At 50.0% G+C, this 13,109-nt stretch overlaps 1 protein-coding gene across 1 annotated transcript in view; it reads right to left on the reverse strand.

Moving 5' to 3' along the window:
• LOC115910377 (putative adenosylhomocysteinase 3) overlaps nt 1-13,109 on the reverse strand; it is a 67,058-nt gene that overhangs the window by 29,919 nt on the left and 24,030 nt on the right. Inside the window, exon 2 of the mRNA XM_030960497.1 lies at nt 375-483. Coding sequence (XP_030816357.1) covers nt 375-483 — 109 coding nt within the window. The remainder of the gene's footprint in view (nt 1-374; nt 484-13,109) is intronic.

The following is a 13,109-nucleotide window of genomic DNA, read 5'->3' on the forward strand; positions in this document are numbered from 1 at the left end:
AAAAACTCCATCCAGCAAGATTCCAGCAGCAGAAACCCCTTCCAAGAGCCTTCCAAAGTCCCCAAAGACTCCAACCTCATGTGCAACAAACCTACAGTGGGACCCCCGTGGATTTGTTCAGAACAGGAGGGAAGACGATGCTTAAGCAGGAATAAAGTGTGGAAACACTGTTTTCCTGGGAGGATCAAGACAGGGAGGAGAGGAGGGAGTGGAAAGGAGGGCAGAAGCAGCTGCACACTGGGGTTATAAGGAGAGAGCACCAGAATAATTTCATTTTCCATCCAGCTGTAGAGGACAATGAGGAAAAAAGCAAACCCCTATTTCCGTGCCTTCCCTGTGAGGCCAGAGCAGATGTGGGAGATGCCTGGACACACCTGAGCTGTAGCTGTCTGTCGAGGACTGCGAGATGGAGCGGGACAGCGACCGGCGGCCGATCTTGGTCGGGCGCTTGTTGAACTCCTGCTTTTGGTCAGCAAACTGGATCTGTGGAAAGAAATCAGGGATTTTCTGTAAAAAACACAACGGATCAATCCCAAGAACCCAGAGCCTTGGGATTCTCTGGGTCCCAACACCGGCACCATCTCAGTCACGGCCCAGAGCACAATTCCTGTTATTTAATGGGGACTGGATATGGTAAATTGCCCATTTTGTTTAATTTCAGTCCTTCCAGCCAAGATTAGAGATGTCACTCCAGGCTGTTGAATTTTGGGAGCACAGATGGCTGGAGAACACAAGTTTATAGCAGTACACAACAGAATGACACCGGATCAGGAGCAGCCACAGGAAGGGAAAATCCTCACCAAACTCAAGTTACAGCCAGGGCTGTGCCACGATTAACCCCCTGATCCCTGCGGGATGGGGGCTTTGCACACACACCAGGGTTTATGTTCCTCCTCTAAGAAGCTGCTGGCCTGAAATAACTTCCCTTTTTTGTCCTTTTTCTTCCCCTAATTTAGAACAAATCCCTCCACGGCTGAGCAGCTCCATCACAGGAGGAGGTTACTGGCGTGAAGCAGAGCTGGAGACACGCAGGGATTCTAACAAAGGGGGAATAATTTGGGTTAAATTCACATTTTCCTACACCACATCACCTCTTCAAGGACACCAAACACAACTTTTCACACAGTGCAGTGATCTTGGTAATTCAGAGCTCCCTGAGCCCTCACACATCCAACACCAAGTAAACGACGAAGCAAAAGAAGTCCTGAACTGAATCAGGCAGAATTAGAACCACTTTAAAATAAACCCTATAAGGTTTAAACCCCTTAAACACTGCCACAAGCTGGGTTCAGCTTTAGCTGAGACAGCCAGGAGGTGGAAGGAAGCACCAGGAAAGGAAAATGTGGGAAGGGGCCAGGTCAAGGCTCGGATCTGCTTTTGGCTTGGGTTGGCTGACATCCTTTGGCTTTAATCCTTTAGGGAATAGAGAGAGGGGCAAAAAGGGAATTTCACAGGGTCCCAGAGTGATTTGGGTTGGAAGGGACCTAAAGGATCATCCAGTTCCATAGGACACCTTCTCCTATGCCAGGCTGCTCCAAACCCTGCCAAACCCACAAAAGTCGCGTTCCAGCCAGGCTGGGAAGATGGGAATGTTCCAGATGGGATGAAAAGAGAGATTTGTCTCGGTCGGCTCCTACCAAAACACCTCTGAAGGCAACAGCTTCAAGGAGAAGCTGTGGAGCCTTGGAGAGCTGCAGCTCCTTGGATTTAGGAGCCCAAGCTGCTCTGAAGTGACACAAGAGCTGCTGCTTTCAACTTCCAGCAGGAACAAACAATTCCCTCTGGAAAACCTCACCTGCAGAGGCACAAGGGGTTAACGCAGGTGAGGTTTCACCTTTACATTCCAAATGAGCCACTGCTCATCTGACCTGGGGTTTCCATCACAGAGCCACCTTGAGCTACTTCTCTGTGCAAAAACGGTCTCCTTATCCAAGGTTTTCCTGGAAAACTTCCCCACCAACTCCTCCAGACAGAAAAACAACCCTTGAGCAACGTGTTTGCCTCGACTCCTCATTGCTCCTGAGAGAAAATTAAGGGAAGCTCTCCAGAGATTGGGATTTTCCCCAACCGAGGAGCTCCAGGAATCAGTGACTGGGTGGAAACAGCGAGGAGAGGAGGAAGCAGAGCGAGGTAGCAGAGAAACAATCGCGCTTTTGAGTAGAAAAACCATTATGACGGTCCCCAAGAGTGCCCTCACCTGGGCTTTCATGCCCGTTGGCTCCCCGTTGACGTTGTATTTCTTCTTGTTGGGCATGGTGGCCTCGCCGGCTGCCCCGTGCGCGGCTCCCTCCAAACGGAGCAGGGAATGCCCTGATCCCGTTTATATCCTCAGCCCATCCCGATCCCGCCGATCCCGCCCGCTCCGGTTTCACTGGTGAAGGGAACCAGCTGGATTTTCAGACTCTTTTTTTTTGTTGTTGTTGGTTTTTTGGCAGACCCCGGGACTTAATGAGGCGTCCCCGACAAACAATTCCTGCCTGTGTTTTGTGTGGAATTACAGCGTTCCCTGACCTGCGGAGCTCCGCGGCGGTTCTGAGCGTGGCCTGGCTGCTGTGTGCATAACAATGCCTCATTTATGTAACCAGAACATTTCCCTGCTCGCTATAATTAACTTGCTAATTAAGCTCCTTTAACTCGGGTCCTCCCCTCCCCGCTCTCTCCCTCTTTCCCCCCAATGTCAGATGATTGCGTTAACGGAGCCTCGTTAGAAGGAAATTAACTAATGAGCAACTAAAACAACGGGGGCGTTTGTTGGACGGCAAAGTGGTTTTTAATTATTATTATTTTAATTATCCCGCTCCTCGCTGCGTCCCCCACGGCAACCAGGGCAGAGTTTGTCCTTGGAAGGGTCCAGACTCCAACACCCATCCCTGTGTTGTTCCAATCCTTTGGGAATTATGGAATCATGGAATGGTTTGGGTTGGGAGGGACCTTAAATCCCATCCACACCTCCCACCATCCCAGGTTGCTCCAACCTTGGACACTTCCAGGGATGGAGCACCACAGCTTCTCCGGGTAGGACGTTGAGGTGTTTTTATGGGAATTATCTCAGGTAAGAAATTATCAGGGATAAAACTCCTTGGGTAACAAAGCCAGATGGTAAATGACAATTAAAATGTTTGTCCTGCACGGAATCTGCTCGTTCCACAGCCTTTTAGGTGGGAAGAGATGATCCAAGGAAGAAAAAATGGGAAAAACGAGAGTGGTGAGGCACTGGCAGAGGTTGGTGGGGCTTTGAGGTCTCCTCCAACCCAACCCAACCCAACCCAACCCATCCCGTGATTCCATTCCGTGATTCCAAGGAAAAGGGATCTGGGAAGCAGCAGGACACCACTGATTGTCCTCAGCACCATTTCTGACTGAATATGGAACAAAAAGCTCCCCCAGCCCCGATTCTTTCTGTACACCTGATTTACACCCGATTTACATCCGATTTACACCGGGCCAGATCTGATCCTGCTCCTCAACAGTTTTCCCAAGGATGGAAAACACTGCCAGGGAGAATTCCTTCCCCAAAATGTTCCTTCCATGGCATTTCCATCTCCAGGGGAGATGTCAAGGAATCCACTAAAAGAGCAAAAATTCCTCAGCTATATAAAAGCAACTCCTGGAGGAATGGATGGGGGAAAAAAGGAGGGAAAATCCCACAGAATTCCTGAGTTGTACAATGACTGAACAATGTGAAAAATGGAAATCTGAATTATTTCCAGTGTGGAAACATCTCAGGGAATAAGAATCTGTGATCAGCATTGCTTTTCTCACTTGATATTGCAGCCCAAGTTGTGTTTTCCAGGTAAATTTTTCATTTTCAACATTATCCATGAACCTTCTCCTGCAAAATCCTAAGGGACACATGACTTCAGCTCAGTGTAAGTCAACTCAAAGTCTCTAAAGGGGGTAAAAAACTCATTTTATGGTACATCAAAGCACAAACTCTTTTTCCAGCAGGTTTTCACACCAAGTTACTTAAATCCAAAGGCTTTTCCTGGGAAACAAACCCCTTTTTTTCCTTGATGAAGGCTGAGTCTAACACTTTAAAATTAAGAACCAATATTCAATAAAAATGCTAAAAATAAAAGCTTTTGCTTCATCTCCACCCCAGAGCTCAGGAATCTTCTGTGATTTCTGTATCAATCTGGGTCAGTCAAATAAAACCAGAGAGAACTACACTCAATCCCAGTAAATTGTTTTGTTCTGAGTGTCTTTAATTGATTCTTGGCCACGGATTTTTTTTTTTGGGGAACAAAAGGAGAAAACAAGAGTTTTCTGAGGGATTAAGCAGCACAAGCTCTCCAGCATCGCTGGAGCTTCCAAATCCACCTGGAAAGAAGCTGGGAATTTAAATTTCTGCATGGAATGAGTTACAATCCATTGTTTTATGGGTGGAACAGCCGGACAAGGCAGTGCCCTTGAAGAACTGCCACTGCTCGGTGTCAAACTTCCCGGGAAGTCTTTTCCCAGTGGAAAAACATCTCATCCACTGATGGTGCAGAGAGATAAAATCAATTTACTTTTTTTTTTTTTTTTTTTAAATAAAGGAGGGTGAAGATGGGTGAGAAATTTTTTTTTTGTGCTGTGACATGGGGGGGACCAAGGTGATTGTTCTGATGTCCCACTCCAACCCTCATCCCTGTTCCTGAAGGAAAAGTTGCTTTCCTGCAGTGCTGGAGCTGCCAAGGTGGATGCTTCACCTCCTGCTCCTGGTGACACCTGAGAGGCGCTGGGGACACCGGTGCCAGCAGGAACCTGGCTCCCAACCCTCTCCATGCTGGCAGTGAGCTCCAACCCTCAGCCTCACCTCTCCTCACCCACCTCCCTGGATCACACCGCTCCAGGAGAGGGATTGTCCCAGCCCGCTCATTCCGGAGTTCCACATCCCCTAAATCCACGTGGGATCCCCCCTGAGCCAGACATTTCACTGGAGCTCAAGGCGCTCAGATCCATCACACAGAGCTCAGCTCCAGGATTAACAAACAGGTTTAACCCTTGTGGAAAACAGCCAGGGGATGTGCAGGTTAAAGCTGGTTTTAGCCAGAGGATTTGAGAAAGAAAGGATGGGAATGAGGAGTCGCCCACCTGGGCCAGAGAGCTTTTCCAAGGGGGTTGGGAATTCTAACTACTGATTCTTGAAGGGATCACCCTGATCCCTCAGGTTTGGCTTTTCTATTTTTCCCATTCTGTGCTGCTTTAGTGTGTGGGTCTGAGCTTCATATTATGGGATGGTGAGCTCTGTGCACAGAGCAGGGAGACAAAACAATTCCTGCTCCAGCTGGGCACCAAGGACAAATGACCCAAATGTCAGCCCAGGAGCACAAACCCCGTGGGCTGCAGAGAGAAAAACAAGCAGGGTGGGACTGCAGGGGCTAAAGCTGGGATGGGACAATGAACTGCAAGGTGCAAATGGAGCAGAACTGATCCCAGGGAGAGACCCCGGGAGCGTTCGTGCATTTTGGGGCCATTTTGGTTCATCTTGGGTGCAGCCCTGGCTGGGCTCTGGTGCTGCCCAAGGTGCATCCATGGAGGAGATCCTTTCCACAAATCCCTGCTTCATTCTGGAGCTCTGCTCCAGGGCAGATTCTCAAGGCAGCAAGCCCAGCGCTGGATCATGGAATGGTGGAATTCTGGTTGGGAGGAACCTCAGAGCCCCTCCGGTGCCACCCCTGCCATGGCAGGGACACCTCCCACTGTCCCAGGGGACTCCAACGTCCAGCCTGGCCTTGGACACTGCCAGGGATCCAGGGACATCTGACAGAGAATCCCTTGGAACTGGTGGGAGCAGGGAGGAGAAATCCTTCAAAGAAGAAAACAGAAACCCCCAACCCAGGCACCTCCAGTGGGGACAGTGGGAAGGACAAGGAAGAGAGAAATCTCCTCCCTCAGCAGCGGAATGGGTCCCCTGGGCCATCCCAGCTCTGTTGGCCGCAATCCCACAAAAAGCAGGAAAACCAGGAATTTGGTATTTCCACATTGCCTCAACTGGCACTGAACAGGCCATGGGTGTTTTACAAATTGAAAATGTGAGATCTCAGGGGACTGTGGAGTCACCTCCTGCCAGGACACCCCATCCTGAGCCACACCCCGTGGGATCCCACAGTTCCTCCCACAGCCGCACACGGAATCCTTCCGTGAGTGCTGAGGGTGTTCAGGGGGTCCAGCTGGGATTCTGGGGAAAACCCCTTCATGGAAAAGGCTGTCCAGCCCTGGGAAAGGCTGCCCGGGGAGGTCGGAGTCCCCACCCCTGGAGGGATTTCAAAGCCGTGTGGGTGTGGCACTTGGGGACATGGGGCAGTGCTGGGAATGCTTGGACTCCATGGGCTCAGAGGGATTTTCCAGCCTCAGGGATTCTGTGATTCCATCAGAGTCCCAAAATATGGGAGAACCCACATTTTAAGCTGCTTTCCCAAGAACCAATCCAAAGGAATTGTTATGATTATTATTACTATTACTGTTATTGTTGTTGTTGTTCACTACTAATATAATTTCCCAATATTTGGTTAATAATAAGAGGTGGACGTAAAAACAGAGACTCAACAAGAACATTAAGACCTAAAAGACTCTTTGAAATAATGACCTTAAAGATAATGAGCAATTTAGAGCTCAGGCTAATTATTTCTTGAAATGTGGCTGCTCCCTCCCACGCTGACCCGAGGAACCCCATAAAATGCAAATGAGCTGAGTTAAAATCCTGATTAAAAACGGCGCTGCAGGACGTGACCCTTTGGAGATGGATTTGATGCCACAGCAGCTTTAAACCATCCATGAAATCATAAAACTGCGCTGGAAAAGGAAATCATCAAAGCGATAAGAATGAAAAAAGTCTATTTAAATAATTTTTTGTCGTCTGACCCTGATCCCAGAAGCACCGAATCCGTAATGGAAAAATTAAGAGAACCCACAGGGAGAGGTTTTGTTTTTAAGGAAAATGTTTTTACAAAGAAAAACCCACATTTGAGACTATAAATGAAGTTGTGCATTTGAGACTATAAATGAAGTTGTGAACGATGCAAAGTTTGTCACTGATAACCCTGAAACGCAAAATTCTTTCCTGATTGTTGGTAAAAATATGTTAAATTTGGGGGAAGGCTGAAAGAACTGTGTCACAAAAAATGAGTGAGAGGCAGAATAAACTGGAATTTTACAATAAAATCCATAACAATAAGAAAGGGATAGCAGGGAACATAAAGCTGGATATAAGGGGGAGTAATGATGTCTGAATCCAATCCATGGACAATATTTGTAAATAAAATCAAATTCCTTTGCAGGAGCACCAGAATTCCAACTTTTTCTCACATTGATCCAAGTGTTTTTAGAAGAACTACCAGCAAGGACAACTTCAAATCCAGAAATCAGAGACGTGAGCAGAAATATAGGAAGAAATAACAAATATTGGTCCATTTTTGGGCCACAGGACACTGACAAACCCTGGGGGACACAATCCCAAACAGGGAATTCTGCCTTCCAAGCCCAGCCTAGTTTTTGGAGCTATGTCATTTTATTTTCAGCTGCTTTGGGAATTCTTTCCACCAGAGAAGGAGGAAAAAGTGGATTTAATATTTGGGATCCATTTTAAACCCTTTAACCACTCAGATGAGGAGCGCTTGCTGCCCTGGAGGGCGTCTGGAAGTTTTAGAGGTTTTATTCCAACGGCAGAATGCAAATTGCTGGTAAAAATTAAGCTGAAAAGGTGGACGTGGGATGAAATTCCAAATCTCTGGAACACGCTGTGGGTTCTCCCACTCCTCCTCCCTGCCAGTCCCAAATTCCTTTAAAAATTGGTACTGAATACAACGGATTTGGGGCGACCATGGGGATAATCTTGGCTGTTATTAACGAGGCAATTCATCCATGCCAATGATGCTCGTTAATCTCCCACCTTAATGAGCCTCATTCCAGCTAAATGCTGGAAATAAACCTCCTGAAGTTCTCCCCAGGAATTCAGCTGGCCAGGGCTGGTTAAAGGCAGCAGGTCAGTAACTCACCATCCACTCGGGCAGCTGGAAGGTGCCGCCGTCCCACATCTCCCACGGCGAATCCCTCCACGCTCACATCTGGGAGTGCCCTGGGATGCACTGAGAATGCACCGGGATGCACTGGGAGTGCACTGGGATGCACCGGGATGCACTGGGAGTGCACTGGGATGCACTGGGAATGCACTGGGAGTGCACCGGGATGCACTGGGAGTGCACTGGGAGTGCCCTGGGATGCACTGGGATGCACTGGGATGCACTGGGAATGCACTGGGAGTGCACTGGGAGTGCCCCGGGATGCACTGGGAATGCACCGGGAGTGCACTGGGATGCACCGGGATGCACTGGGAGTGCACTGGGATGCACTGGGAGTGCACCAGGATGCACCAGGATGCACTGGGATGCACTGGCATGCACTGGGAGTGCAGCGGGATGCACTGGGAGTGCACTGGGATGTACTGGGAGTGCACTGGGAATGCACTGGGAATGCAGCGGGATGCACTGGGAGTGCACTGGGATGCACCAGGATGCACCAGCCCAGCCCCACAGCTCACAGAGCCCTCAGGGACAGATGTCCCACAGAGAGGTCCCCTCAGGATCCAGGCTCGCGCTCAGGGCACCGATGGGTTCCTCATTCCTGCTCCAGATCCCAAACCCAGGAAGGGCTCGGATCCAGCCCGTTCTCACAGCCCTGATTTCCCACCGAGCCCGGCTCTGCCCAGCGTGTGAGTCAGGAACAACCTGGCTGTGGCGTGGAGGACGTGTCCATCCATCACCCGCTGACGATCCCAGCCCGGCGTCCACAAAATTCCGACATTCCCATAAATCCCGCAGCGATGTCCCACAGGCACGCCGGGATTTACACCTGGAGGCTTCCAGCACTGAGGATTTCACCAGAAATTCCTGCAGCCTCAACCCAGAGAGAGCAGGGATGCCTCGAATCCTGACCGAAGCTCAGCTCCAGCTCCATCCGGTTCGGGATGAGCTCCACATTCCAAGGAGAATTCATCTAAAGGATCGATCCGGTTCAGAATGAGCTTCACATTCCAAGGGGATTCTTCTAAAGGATGGATCCAGTTCAGAATGAGCTTCACATTCCAAGGGGATTCTTCTAAAGGATGGATCCAGTTCAGAATGAGCTTCACATTCCAAGGGGATTCTTCTAAAGGATGGATCCGGTTCCGAATGAGCTCCACATTCCAAGAGGAATTTTTCTAAAGGATGGATCCAGTTCAGAATTAACTCCACATTCCAAGAGGAATTATTCTAAAGGATTGATCCGGTTCCGAATGAGCTCCACATTCCAAGAGGAATTCTTCTAAAGGATGGATCTGTTCGGAATGAGCTCCACATTCCAAGGAGAATTCTTCAAAAGGATCGATCTGGTTCCGAATGAGCTCCACATTCCAAGGAGATTTCTTCTAAAGGATGGATCTGGTTCAGAATGAGCTCCACATTCCAAGAGGAATTATTCCAAAGGATGGATCCGGTTCAGAATGAGCTCCAGATTCGGCGGCGAATGCTTTTAAAGGATACGAGCAGGGACACGGAGCTGCTGGAAGGGCTGCAGCTCCCTCTGCTGAGCAGACAGGACAGGAAGGAACATGAGGAGAGGGATCTCCTGCACAATTCCACATCCAGACCGGGATGCAAACACAATCCTGCCCCTCTGCGGGGTGCAGGCTTGAGTTGAGGTTTCATCTTAACTGAAATTCACTCAAAATTCCACATTTCCAATGTGGAAAAGCTTTCTGAGCCCTCTTTGGACGGTCATCAGTGCCAGGGTGAAAGTGGGGCTGGGAACATTTCCCCTTCCTCTTCTCCCTTGAAATTCCCGTTCTCTGCTGGGAATTTCTGGGAGTTTGTTATATTTGGGGTGGGAATTTCTGGGAGTTTGTATTATTTGGGGTGGGAATTTCTGGGAGTTTGTTATATTTGGGGTGGGAATTTCTGGGGGTTTGTAATATTTGGGGTGGGAATTTCTGGGGTATGTTATATTTGGGGTGGGAATTTCTGGGGTTTGTTATATTTGGGGTGGTATTTTCTCACTGCTGGCAGCTCCCCCTTCCAGATGGGAAGAAGCTTCCGGTCACTGCTGCCTTGGGACCGTCCCATTCCCATCTCCACGAACACCAAGTTTAATTTGTGCCAGGAAAAAGGAAATGTGGGATTTGCCCAGCATGGATATTCCCGAGGAGCCAAAGGATTCCCACAGCTCTTGCTGTCCTTGTACACTGGGCATTCTTTCCTCCATGGAAAACATGGAATCACTGAGGTTGGAAAAGCCTTTGGAGACCATGGAGTCCAACCCAGCACTGCCAAGGCCACCACTGACCCTGTCCCCAGGTGCCACATCCAGGTGGCTTTGAAATCCCTGCAGGCATGGGGACTCCAGCCCTGCCCTGGGCAGCTGTGCCAGGGATGGACAAACCTTTCCAGGAAGGAATTTCCCCAATATCCAACCTAAACCTTCCCTGGAACTTCTCCAGCATCCTTTCCATAGGGTCAGTCCTTCAGGAACTGCTCCAGCCTGGATCCCTTTATCCATGGGCTCAGTCCTTCAGGAACTGCTCCAGCCTGGATCCCTTTATCCATGGGCTCAGTCCTTCAGGAGCTATTCCCTTTCCATGTGCTCAGTCCTTCAGGAACTGCTCCAGCCTGGATCCCTTTTCCATGGGGTCAGTCCTTCAGGAACTGCTCCCTTTATCCATGGGCTCAGTCCTTCAGGAACTGCTCCAGCCTGGATCCCTTTATCCATAGGCTCAGCCCTTCAGGAACTGCTCCCACCACCCCTGATGGATCCAGCCCCAGGCAGTGGTGGGTCCAACATGAAGCTTCCCACAGAAGCCACCCCTGTCCCCTGTCCCCTGTCCCTGTCCCCATCTCTGTGTCCAGTGCTGGGCATTCCAGGACAGGAGAGGAACCTGGAGCAAGCCCAGGGCAGGACCACGGTGGTGGCCAAGGGAGAGGAGCATCCCTGGAGAAGGTGGGAATGTTCAGCCTGGAGCGAGGACACCTCGGCACAAGAGGACCTGGACGGTGCCAACGCCTGAGGAGAGGGGAGGACAAAGCCAGGATCTCCTCAGTGGTGGGCCAGAGTGGGCAAGAGCCAGCAGGGACAAACAGGGACACAAGAAATTCCCGGTTATCCTGGGAGGGTGACACTGCCCAGGCACAGGGACACCCCATGGAGGCTCCATCCTTGGAGAAATCCAACAGCTGACGGGATCTGGGCCTGGCCAACCTGCCCCAAGTGGCCCTGCTGGACTTGATCCCCTGAGACCTTCCTGTGAAGTTTGATCCCACAAAACATTCCAATGCATTAAACCCCGAGTTGTTTCCAGTTTTCCACTGCAAACCTTTCCAGTTTATAGGGATAATGTCTCAGATCAGAATTTCAGCACAAGTGGTGTGTTCCCATCGCTTCCCATCAGGGCCCTACAACCTTATTTTAGGAAAAAAACAAACTAAAAAATGTGGATGATGAGTATTTAGGCTCCTTTGAAGTTTTAGATGAGATGCAGCTTTAGGTCAGAATGAGGAAATCAGGATTTTCCTCCTTCCCTACCACGATCCCTGAAAACACGGGAACAAAACCTCCCTGATGCTCCCCAACCTTTAACTCCCTGTGGATGGTGATTTCCAATTCCCTGACTCAAACCAAGGTTTATTATCAAAAACTTCAGGAAATACCAGCAGCAATCTGCTCGGAAAAGCTGCTCCAAGTTCCGGCTCCGGGAAAAGGGAGAACAATTAGGAAAAGCTTTTAAACCCTACTTTGATTAATAGATCAATTAGGGTTAAGTTTCAGAGCAAAGAACAATCCAAAACTTCAGCAAATATAAAATTCCCAGTATCCAGAGGTTGAACGGGATTAAAGCCCTGACAGGAGAACAAGAATTAGGAATTATTGCCCAAATCCTCAAAAATACAGGGATTGCCATCCCTGCTGAAAGCCGGGCCCGACTCCGTGACAGAAGGGTGGGATCAAAGCCGGGCTGCTGGAGGAAGGAGGCAATGGGAGGAATTCCAGCCCTGAGGCTGCAGGAGCCCCACGCGGGCACGAGGGGGAGCGAGGGACTGCTGGAAAATCCCAACCTCTCATGGATGGAGGGAAACGGCAAAAACCAGAGAGGTAGAAGCTGCGGGAAAATCCCAACCTTTCATGGATGGAGGGAAACGGCAAAAACCAGAGAGGCTGTGAGGAGTGAGAGCTGCGGGAAAATCCCAACCTTTTCATGGATGGAGGGAAACGGCAAAAACCAGAGAGGCTGTGAGGAGCGAGAGCCTGCAGGAAAATTCCAGCCTTTCATGGATGGAGGGAAATGGCAAAAACCAGAGAGGCTGTGAGGAGCAGCCACGATCGGGAGTTAGAGCCTGCGGGAAAATCCCAAACTTTCATGGATGGAGGGAAACGGCAAAAACCAGAGAGGCTGTGAGGAGCGGCCACGATCGGGAGTGAGAACCTGCAGGAAAATCCCAGCTTTCACGGATGGAGGAAAATGGCAAAAACCAGAGAGGCTGTGAGGAGCGAGAGCCTGCAGGAAAATTCCAGCCTTTAATGGATGGAGGGAAACGGCAAAAACCAGACAGGCTGTGAGGAGCAGCCACGATCGGAGCGAGAACCTGCAGGAAAATCCCAAACTTTTCATGGATGGAGGGAAAATGGCAAAACCAGAGAGGTTTTGAGGAACAGCCACGATCGGGAGTTAGAGCCTGCGGGAAAATTCCAGCCTTTCATGGATGGAGGGAAATGGCAAAAACCAGAGAGGCTGTGAGGAGCGAGAGCCTGTGGAAAAATCCCAAACTTTTCATGGATGGAGGGAAACGGCAGAAACCAGAGAGGCTGTGAGGAGTATCTATGGGATTTGTAGGGATTTCTTCCAGCTGCAGATGCCATGGGCTGCTGGGGAATGGAAGATTGGGAAGGGATTCAGAGCCTGTCCCTGGATGGAAGGTGGGGGTTTGTCCCCGTTTGGTGTCCTGGTGTTCCCGAGCTGCACGTCCCCACCAAGGGTTCCAGCCACAGCTCAGCTGGGAGCTCCTCCCTTCCCTCGGAATTCCAGAAAATCCAGCACTGCTGAGGCCCCATCTCAAACCCTGGGACCCCCAAAAGACCTGGAGGGGCTGGAGCGTGCCCAG

Source organism: Camarhynchus parvulus, chromosome 1A (genome assembly GCF_901933205.1).
Source record: "Camarhynchus parvulus chromosome 1A, STF_HiC, whole genome shotgun sequence".
Taxonomy (NCBI): Eukaryota; Metazoa; Chordata; class Aves; order Passeriformes; family Thraupidae; genus Camarhynchus; species Camarhynchus parvulus.